Source organism: Clytia hemisphaerica, unplaced genomic scaffold (genome assembly GCF_902728285.1).
Source record: "Clytia hemisphaerica strain Z4C2 unplaced genomic scaffold, Clytia hemisphaerica genome assembly, whole genome shotgun sequence".
NCBI classification, from domain to species: domain Eukaryota; kingdom Metazoa; phylum Cnidaria; class Hydrozoa; order Leptothecata; family Clytiidae; genus Clytia; species Clytia hemisphaerica.
The window spans coordinates 1-11,510 of NW_027103706.1; the positions used below are offsets into that span (position 1 = coordinate 1).

Consider the following 11,510-nt stretch of genomic DNA (forward strand, 5'->3'; position numbering starts at 1 on the left):
ATGAAATCACTTTTAAAATTGAAAGGAAAACAAGCTGACTAAATTAATCTGTTATGTCAATGGCCAACACTTTTGATGAAAAATGACTTGGCTTTTGAAACTGTTCATTTTGGTTGTTGTTAATTGTCTTCAAGGTTATTATGTCAACAGAATCAAGATTTTTTTGCGTCCAGAATAGAATCTTTTAATGTGTCGAGAATTGCAGATTTTTATAATTAAAATTTTTCAGACTTTTAAAGAAAGTAATAATAGGCTTTATTAACCTGACTTCAAACAATTTAACTTCTTTTAAAGCATTTTTTGTTGTTGAATAACCAGATAAAATTTTATAAAACTTGAGCTAAAAAGTACCAAAAATAATGAATAATTTTACTTTTAAATTTCTTGTTACTTTGTCTACCATTTTCATTTAGCATTTTTGCAGACTAGTTTTTGTTTACATTATTGCTACCATTTTGCTAGATCCAAACCATTTCTTGTACATATATTATTTCCAAACCATTTCAAGTACATTAATGATGACATCATCAATATTTATATATAAATATAGGATCACTTCTCACTCAATTCATTCACTCATAAGTCCTTGAAGAGTCAAGACATTATGTTTGATCAAGAAAAATTTATCTCAACTTTCAAATAATAACTCAATTTTCAATTGTCAATTCAATTTTGCACATTCAGACTTTGTCTACGTTTGGACATAGTCATTTGGCTTTCAGCCATCTTGGTCAGCTTCCAGCTGTCACTTCTGGCAACTCTGGTACGTTGTTTTATCATGTTTTCTCTCTTTTTGTTTCTTTGTTTGCATTGTGCCTCGCCTTGAATGAACTTTAGGTTAGCCTAGGTTAGGGACATGTTTTCAGATATTTGGACTTAGTCTTTTTTCAAACTTTTGGACTTTTTTTCATGAATTCAGACATTTCAACTCAATTTAGACTCAACTTATACATAGACTTCATACTCATTTAATTTTATTTATTTTCCAGTTATTTATAAAACTTATTTGTATCTATTTCAGTTTGAACCCCTTCTATTCAATAAATGGTTCCAAACATAACCAATGTGTGATAGTCTGTGAAGCACCCGATAGACAACATTACAGTAACTTGAGACATAAATGTATGAAGACCATAAATATCAATGAAATCAATTTTTAAAATTTTGAAAGGAAAACAAGCTGACTAAATTAATCTGTTATGTCAATGGAGCACTTTTGATGAAAAATGACTTGGCTTGTGAAACTGTTCATTTTGGTTGTTGTTAATTGTCTTCAAGGTTATTATGTCAACAGAATCAAGATTTTTTTGCGTCCAGAATAGAATCTTTTAATGTGTCGAGAATTGCAGATTTTTATAATTAAAATTTTCAGACTGGTATCTCTCATAAATATGCTTAAACTAGCAGTCTTCTTTATAAAGAAAATGCCTTTTAGAGAAAAAATTATGGAATGCTATTTTAAAACTTATATGCATACTAATATTCCCTTTCTTTAAACTCGCCCACCACTAACTCCTTACCTGAAGGTGCAGGGGGTTCTAACACACTCCATTAGGGTGCAAGTCTGTGATTGAATCCTTCAAACTACTCGGGATAATGTTAGCAAGGCAAAGCTAGTGGGTCAATGTATACCAAATTCATCGTCCTACATCTTGTTTTTGCAATTTTGTTAGGGAAGCATGATGATGATAGACTCTTTACCTTCCGTCGTATATTACTTTCTCACTCAAACCGAAGAATCAATCGATGTCAAATTGATCTTTCTTTAAGCTCAAGTTGGTAGTATCTCGCCAGGTAATATATACACTGAAACAGTTCTCGATTTATATACAGTTAAGATTGAATTTTGAGAGATAATAGTTAAGATAAGTTTTGCTAATGACAATTTTCAACACTGAAGTGATTAATATTGTCTTTCCATTTAATCCAAAAATGTATGCCAAAAATATATATAGGATTTAAGAAACATTGGTGAAGAAAAGAGAAAAACAGACGTCAAAGTGACAGGTGAAAGATGGTGGAAACGGATTGCCTAGCAAAACTTTTCTAATAGATCAATCCATTTTGGCTATGCAGGGCAAGGGCGCCAGGCTTCACAGTGGAAGCCATCCTTGAGGATGACTAAGCAGTCATCCCGACGTAATCCGACGTAAGTCGAAAGATGATGATGAGTATCTTGCCTTACAAATCAAGATTTCGATTCAGTAAGACGGAACAAGCCTCCATCAAATTGAAGATACAACCAAGATATGGTCAACACAGCAATTGGGTTAGTGTTTATCATGCACACAATGGTACTTCCCCAATGACACCTATTTGGCATGATGACACTGGTGTAACAGATCATGGAATCAAAATGTTTAAGCACCAATTACAGATCCTTTACATCAAGAACAAAAACATTGTTATCAACTTTGGTCGCTTATCATATCCGATGATTATTTATGTGACTGTAGCCTTTCTGAATGAAAAAGTCGAGAATGGTCCATTGTTTTCAACTTTTGATATCAGTGTGAAAAGAAGTAAGTGGAAAGTTTTCGACTAAAATAGAATTTTGTTGGAAGTCTATGCCCTAGAGAAAGGTGACAGGTAATTGTCCTGAGGCAATTGTCTGGAGGGCAATTGTTTGAGGGGGTAATTGTCCTGGGGGTGATTGTCTGGGAGGCAATTTTCTGGAGGCAATTATCCGGGGAGCAATTACCCGGGGGCAATTATCCGGGAGGTAATTGTCATGGGGGACAATTGTCCTAGAATCTAGAAAAATGAGTATTCTCAGGGGATCTCCACTCTGACTTATTGGATTATAGTACCGGCAAACAAGTATTTTTAGGGGATCTCCAGTCCACAGTACCGCAGATGATTTCCAATTGTTTTTTTTATTTAATGTAAAAAATCTTGTAAATAACTTCTAGCTTATGTAACTTATTAACTGAAGCCAAAAATTGAAACTCAGAGTTCCTTTTATCATCTTTTGATTTCGTTTCAGGATAGTGGGGAGGCTAAAGATATCATCCAGACGAACAAAACATACGATTATATGAATTATTACGTATTTTAACTGTCCCTTTTTTTAAATCCTGGTCTTTGAAGCCGGGTGTTCATTGAAAAAAGTAAGTTAGTCGCAAATACCTGTTCACAAAAATTGAATCCAGATATATGTCTGGAATTAAAAATCCATTGTTCTTTTTTGGGACTGAACAAAAGATAATAAGCGGTGTAGAATGAAAACGTTTTCATTCTTTTACCCCTGATTTCTTTTTGTTATATCGCAAATAAAACAATAGATTTTTAATTCCAAACATGTGTCTGGATTTATTTTTTGGGACAACAATTAGCAACAAACTCATTTTTACCAGTTGACAATAAAATATAAAATAACGCTGTTAAAAGTAAGTTAGGGCTTAACTCTAAACCCGAATTTCAAGGTAGAAAAGAATTGGAAAAACAACAAACCTGTAGCTTCAATAGTTTTAATTTCTCTCCTGTATATCACAACAAACGTCCAAATGACAGCCACCAAATAAAATATATTATCCCGTAAAAAAGGTCGACGTGCCATCATGAAGGTTGTCGAAAAGTTGATCGAACCAGCCACAATGGTAGTCACAAAAATGCCAGCACCTAAAAGCACATAGATAGTGAAAATGACTCAATAAATCATTATTTTGCACAAATTTATGGGATTAAGTGATTCTAAATAGGAGTATAAATATTTTAAATTTGTCAAATCTTAGACCTAAAAAACGCTTCTAAAGGCCAAATCATTCTTGATTTCTATAATTTGTCATCATGTCCTTTAAACTTACCAAACAGTTCTTGAAATGCCATTGCAGTGGTTCGAGGGTTTTTGTTGTTGACAGCTGCAATGACACTAAAAATATCTGGAGCTCCATTTCCAAGTGCTAGTAGTGTTACACCCTTTACATCAATGATGATTTATTGTTAAGAAAATTAAAGCAACGAATAATTTTAAAAATAGGAAAATTGAAAAGCAGTACAAAATCTCAAGTTAGTATGATCCTTGTGTAAGTTGACTCAATTGTTAATTTGAACTTGAACAGGAAGTCTAATTTGTTTGAATTACCAAGAGATACAAATTATAGAAAGTATTTTATACTGTTTCTTTCTTGACAGGGAATAAGAACTAGTTCGGATTATAGAAAGATTTGAATAATAGAAATTTGAATTAGTGTGAGCCAACTGTACATAAAAGAAAGCAAGTATATAAAAATTATAATTCTTAGAAATTACCTTGCAGTTTATTATAGAGATTCAGGAGAAATATTTTCAAAGATAAAGATCTTAGCATTTGATTTCTTAAAGTTTGTTAAAAATTTACAACCCTTTAGTGCAGTCTAAATGTGCCAAAAGTCATTAACATTGTGCACAAAGGCGTACAAGCATGAGACTTTGCACAATTGTAGTTTAGGGTTCAAAAATGGATTTAAATCTCAGACCCAAAAAATTGGCACCTGTTTGTGTATTTTACAGACCAGAGCAGGTTCCCAGCCTAAAATGAATTCTTTTTTCTCTAAAGTATGTCATATTACATACCGTTGGAAAGCATTTTTTCATGCTCGTTTAGAAAAACATTACAACCCATATCTGAAAATGAAGCCAAAAAAAGTTATTTTTGTTTTGAAAAAATGCAGAAAAATGATGTAATTTCCGACGTCAGCAAAAACTCCAGGACCACTCAAAGACGTTCGTTTTTGTGAAATTCAATAATGCACCTCTCGGGTACTAAATACGATTAATTAAATCAGATGCAAACTTATTTTACTAGGGTGGAAAATTTTGCCTTAGAAGTGCTTATCATGGGCATGCCTGATGCAACCCATTTAGCCTCTAAGGCTTTCGAAGGGTCAAAAAACGCGATATTCAATGTCAAGTAAGTCTAACTCTCAACCAAAGATTTCCATTTAGACATTGAAAGGTCCTCTATTTAATTTAATAGAAATAAACTTTTTCGGGTTGTCCTTGAATTTTTGCTGAGGTCAGCAATTACGTCATTTTTCTGCGTCTTTTGAAAACCCTTCCTCAATAACTTTTTTTGGCTTCATTTTCGGTTGTAATGTTTTTCTAAACGAGCATGAAAAATGCTTTCCAATGGTATGTAACATAACATACTTTGGAGAAAAAGAAATTCAATTTAGCCTGGGAGCCTGTTCTGGTCTGTAAAATACACAAACAGGTGCCAATTTTTTGGGTCTGAGATTTAAATCCATTTTTGACCCCTAAGCTACAATTGTGCAAAGTCTCATGCTTGTACACCTTCGTGCACAATCTTTACACAATTAGACCGTACTACTTAGAAATATGATCTAAACATCTGAATTGAAAAGGATACAGCTAAACTATCACTCATTCTTAGGAATTTTGATATGGCCTTCAAAGATGGACAAAAACTGAAAAAGAAGAATGAAAAGACCATCACTATTCCATCATTATGGAATTATGCCAGTGCTGATCATTCGTTTTAGATGGAAAGTTTTTCTATAATAAATAGTGTCTAGATTTTTCAATGACAAATTTAGTTTTCAAAAATTGCTCAATTGGCTCACAATTGGTATTCAATAAAGAAAACTTACAAATCTTCAGCTGTTACCCCAAGACTTATAAACATGTACAACATCCAGAGTAACTGAAATCAAATGATAGGACACAATGATAAGGTGCACTAACAAGAATTATTATAGCACCATAAACGAGACAACTGTGACTGAAGGTCATATCGTAATTAACTATGACTAGTTACACAGAAAAAAAACTTGATTCCAATCCTATTTTGAATCTATCATAAATTATAAACCTCCAGGTTTTGGGTGTTGTTTAGTTGGCAAAACTATTCCTTAGTTACTGTCATTGTTTCTTTATCATTATCATTAACCAAAAGAGATTCATTTTTATATATTGTCTGAGGCTTCATGGGAAAAGATTCCAATTCAGAAAAAAAAAATTACCAGTAAAACATAACACCATGCTCTATTTTTCTCTGAAAAAGAGCACATTGTTAATCCAATGTAATCTATAAATCCACCATCATATTGGCAGTTTGGCAAATTCTTCACATAGGAACATACTGTTGAAGCATTTGAATATGCATGATAAGAGGAACACTATAAGAATGAAAACATAAGCAATGAATAACTTAGTATAAACAGTAACAAAAAAAGACAACATTGGGCTTCTCTCCAGTCGCTAAAAACATACAGGTGGGGAAATCAAGCATAGCCAAGATTGATAAACATACTTTAATGGGATTATATTTTTACTATGCATGATTTGACAGCAAAAGGCACAAAAATGTGAAAATAATGTCTCCAAAGGGGCCATTCAAAAAGTACGTTCGTCCAAATTTCCCTATTTTCAGACCCCCCCTCTCCCCTTGTTCATCAGCGTTCGTTTTGAAGTACGGGGGGGGGGTACTTTCGTACTTTTGTACGTTTGTTTTTATCTCAAAATTTTTACCCCCCCCCCTTTCAAACACATGTTTTAGTAAAGAAATGTTTCAAAAAAAATTACTTTTTCCTTTGAAGATAATTGGAGAATTTAGACAAGGCAAGTTCAAAAAATATGATTTTAGCGTTATTCTTTAATCTTATTGCACCTTAAGTTTTTGCTCTCTAATTATCTAATAATTGCTAAACAATTATAACGTACGCAATTGTTTAGGGGATTAACAATTATCTTCGGTTATTGATTCAAAGAAAAAATGTAATTAGGAGATAGATAGAAAAATATTTTTAATAGACTAAGTTAAAAGTCACGCTTGTGACAAGCATCCCCCTGCAAAAGCGAACGTACACAGATCGACTTGACCCCCCCTTCCCTCCTGTTCGTTTTCGTTTGCTTTTTTGCTGACCCCCTCCCCCCCTCGGCGACAAACGTACTTTTTGAATGGCCCCAAATAGTGACATTGACAAAATTAGGTCCTGCAAATTCTTAAAAAATCGAAAACCTTACATCGATAGATAATATGTTATATATATTAAAAAAAGAATCATGGAATCGTTGAAAGTTACCAATGAAGGTAAAATTAAATGAAATACAAAAAAAACAGAATCATACTTGTAAATCAGATGCTGTATCTAAAATATTTGTAAAATTCAGCTGGTCTGTTAAATTCATTCTGAAACCTGAATAAAAATTGAGAAACAAAAGATATTACAGCCATTGAGTCATGTGTGATTCAAAGATGTTTTTACCAGAAAAAGGATACTTTGTAATACTAATGAAATACTATGGTGCATTTGTGAGTGTTTATGTGAATAAACAAAATTGAAATATTTGAATCCTGATTCAAAAGCATATAATCATAATGTAAGAGTATCAGAAAACAGCAAAAATGTGTTTGTCAAGTCTTTTTATTGTCTGTTTTAAAGTGCCGAACAAATCACTGCTCCAGAATTATTATCCCTAAAGGAGAGCTGATTCAAACAGTGTGAGTGAAATGGTGAATCATCGGATTTCTAAATTGGATGATTGAGAGACTCAAAAAACCCATCAAAAGTAAGTAAATTTGTAACAAACAAGGTTTTTAACTACAAGTTTGTATATATTTTTACTCATTTTCAGTTAAATTTTTATGAAGCCTAGAATCATTCATATTGTCTACCCAAGATCTACAGCTAATTTCAAAATTCATTGCCGAAATGGGTCTGTTGTCATTGTCAAAACAGAACTGTCATCGTTTGCTTTTTATTTAGCCATATAAATCAAGTTTTAATATAAATTTGCGCTAAGAAATACTTAAATGAATAAGTTAATAATATTCAATAATATACTTTGCATATCTCAGAAAATAAACACTTGAAAAATGATTTGTAACACCCCCGTATTTGGAACATTCTATCGTGGGGGCAAAATAAGGCAGAAACTAAGTAGCGTCCTCTGTGAAAGTTAGCCACCTCATCTTTATTTGCCCATATGAGAACGCAAGCTAATTTTTTCATTTTTTGGGAAAACAAAAGTGATCAATATTCTTCAAAGGAAAAACGTCTGAAAAAACCATTGACCAAAAGATGTCGTGTGGTTGAGAATTGATCCTGTGAAGATGGAAAAATTTCTTCAATGCGTTTTTTTTCGAAATGCTAAAAAACTCTAATCTCAATCTTCTGTCAGGTAAAGAGGTTGCGAGATTAGGGTTAGCAAGGCAAAAAACACTAAAAAGCTGGTAAAATTGTAATCCTGGAATATTGAAGTTCCACTTACACTGAAACTTATCATGTATGCAATTTTTGTGTGAAAAAAAGTTTGGTCCAAGCTATGGAAAGTAAACCCTGCTCGCTGATGCGCCAGACAAAACTGTCTGGTGTTTGTTTTCGTATTAACTATAACATAATATACACAAATTCTTGACACTGGCTCACTGGACTTTTTTAACGTTTATATCAAGGCGGAAATCAAAAATATCCTCATTTCGCGTTCTCGTTGGGTCGTTAGTGAGTCAGTCGGTCAGTCGATTGGTTTGTCGTAAACATTTTCGGGTTTTCCATTATAAGTAAGACCTCCATCATCCATTTTTGGAGTGTATTCTTGAAGGAAACTGCCAGCCAGCCAGCAGCCAAAACAACCGCGTGTTATGGGTGGTTTCAAATTTTGACTTTTGAACACTGTGACCTCCAACCCAAAATGGCCCATGTAATGATAAACAAAGTCAAAATGCCGCGAATGCGCTAGAAATCGCTCGCAAAAAATTGGCAATAATAAAATTTTTGAACAAAGGAAACGTCATTGACAGAAAAAGTCTGACAAATTTAATGACTCACCAACTCAATTCTAGCTACAATGTAGTCGTCTAAGAAAAGAGCTATTTTTTTAGAATCTTTCTTACAATCTAATTTTTCTATTTATAAAAAGTAGATTGCTGACGTGTGGAAAGGAATTTCGGCATGATTGATCCTTTTGTTTTGATAATAACATCAAAGCGGGAATTAATTTTCTTCTCGTTTCTTTCTTTCCTTTTTCTTTCTTATCAGTTAACGCTTTACCTCGCCACTCTCAAAGCGTGGTTAGCTCAAGCGGTTAGATTGTCTGTCTCATATGCATGGGGCTCCGAGTTCGATTCCATTTTCTTTTTTTAATTCTCTTTCTTTTATAATGAAGGTCAATCAAAGAAGTAACTAGCATATATATTAACTCCACTCCCTGTGTAAGGTTTAGATAAGCTATGATAGCATCACTTAATAAGAGCATTTTTAAGTTGTTTTTTTTCAATTTTTTTTTTTGCCACAAGCGATTATTCAAGGCTGAGATATAGAAGAACGGGTATAGGCGTTTGCTGACTGACAGTTTCAGTTTCAGTTTCACTTTCAGCCAGCTAGTGAGCGAGCGATGATTTCAGAATCATTGAACTTCTCGTTTTATACTTTAAAGGCAGAATAATAATTGATTTCCGGGTCAAAATGTTCGGCACTCGATCCAATTGTTTGCTTATCTTTCTTGCGTGGTCGTTATTTGAATTTCAGTATTCAATCCTTATAAAATACGGTTGTTATAAGAGTATTAAACTCCTCACTAGGAGGGAACAGATCATAGATTCGAAATTGAACGCGTAATAGCATAATATAACATTACATAACGCGTCAATATCTCTTCACTCTAATGAAAATGTGATACAAAATTAAAGTGATGAGAGAATCACAAAAAAATTCAAGAATTGAAAAAATTGGACATCCATTGGAATTGAACTCGGAGCCTCATGCATATGAGACCGATGTAACTGCTTGAGCTAACCACACTTTGAAAGTAGTGAGAGAAAGCATGAACTGATAAGAAAGAAAAAAGAAAGAAAGAATCAAGAAGAAAATTAATTCCTGCTTTGATGTTAATATCGAAACAAAAGGATCAGTCATGCCGAAATTCCTTTCCACACGTCAGCAATCTACTTTTTATGAATAGAAAAACTAGATTGTAAGGAAGATTCTAAAAAAAAATAGCTGTTTTCTTAGACGACTAAGTTCTACTCAATTTTTCGAGAGTTCGTCGAGTGACGCGAAACAAAGATATCTGTGACTGCCGCCCAAGCACCATGTATGTCGGGTTGGTAAACGATATTATCCACCAGGATTATCCTCTCTTATTCCCCCCCTTTTTTCTATTTTCCTATCTTTCATCCTGATTTTCTGACTTTTTCAAGTATTTCTAACTGTGTATTTTTCTGAGATTTCGAACCACCAAATGCAAGCAACCTTGAATTACAAACTCAATGCTAGTAGTATAGCTTGTAGCTATACCAAATTCTAGTTCTATCTAGTTCTATTAATTTCAATCACATAATACGTTTAACGTACATCATCATGATATTGTTGAAAATAAAAGGGCCATTCCAGAAAATTTTTGTTATCCTCCGTCGGACAACGTGCATTTTTTAATTTTTTCTAGCCTCAGAAATAATTTATTTTTCCAGTGGTAGTTGGAAATTCCGATGAAAATCCATGTACTTTCGTGAAATGCATCAGAAATTCCACTCTTTTTGCCTTTTTTAATTCAATTGCAGTTGGAAATTCATACATATTTTCTTCTCTCGCCTTGGAAATTTTTAATTTTGGTGAAAACTTTTGCCCTCGGAAATCCTGTGTTGTCCGCCCCCCTGTTACAGACAAATTCTGGAACGTACTTACTAAAACGTGAAACGCCCAGTAAACGAGGGGAAACGAGGAGAAACGGCAGGAAACAAGGGGAAACGGCAGGGAACGACATGGCAACGACTTGGAAACGAGAGGAAACGACAGGGAAACTAGGGGAAACGGTTAGAATATAAGAGGTTGAAGAACCCCTCGCATGTCAGTTGTCTGATATTTCTGTACCTGTACCCCATTGACCATAGATAAGCAAAAAAACAAAATTGGTCGTGGCGAAGCTGTTATAGGACTTGATTTGAAACGGTAGATGTAACAACATCAGTATAACCAATCAGTGGCTTTAAAAAAATAACAGTCGATGAAATATTTCTTCCCCAACAAATTCTTATTCGTTTATTTCCTATAATAATGCTTTAACATATGATACAGATGAAGTGTGCAGGGAGTGATTAAAGCTAAGAAATTGCCTACCCTAAGTATCAGACTTCAAGTTTTCAAAGATAAATTATTAATGAATTTGGAACTGTGGTCCTGTTATCCTGCAGGATAATTTGCACCCAGAATTAAAAAAAGCTACCTCCAGCTGAATATAATTGTCTTAAGTAACGATCTTCTAAATTGAAAAAAAGCTATCCAATATTGAAAAATCAACCTATCCCTTCGATTTTATGGCGTTTCCTGTCTTTTTCCCTCGTTTCCCCTTGTTTCCTTGGCATTTCACGTTTTAGTAAGTACGATTCTGGAATGGCCCACAAAGTCTGATAAGTACTTGCATAGTTGCCAACTTATGAGAAAGGAAATGCGGGACAACGAGCGAGCGAGAAAAATTGAGCTGGGGGTTTGGGGTGCTCTAAGCTCTAAGGAATGGCTAATTAAACAATACAAAATTAGAAATAAAGCAAAATTTTCTGTCCAACGCGTATC

General features: G+C 33.8%; 1 protein-coding gene across 1 annotated transcript; it reads right to left on the bottom strand.

Moving 5' to 3' along the window:
- Positions 1-3,453: 3,453 nt before the first annotated feature.
- LOC136804130 (mitochondrial sodium/calcium exchanger protein-like) lies at positions 3,454-10,834 on the bottom strand (the record flags this gene model as incomplete). Its single annotated transcript, XM_067060867.1, has 7 exons — positions 10,812-10,834; positions 7,072-7,139; positions 5,964-6,119; positions 5,592-5,644; positions 5,351-5,408; positions 3,807-3,918; positions 3,454-3,621 (listed from the first exon to the last, which is right to left on the bottom strand). Coding segments are annotated over exons 2-7 (607 nt in total), but the record flags the coding sequence as incomplete, so codon positions are not given.
- Between the last annotated feature and the right edge of the window lie 676 nt (positions 10,835-11,510).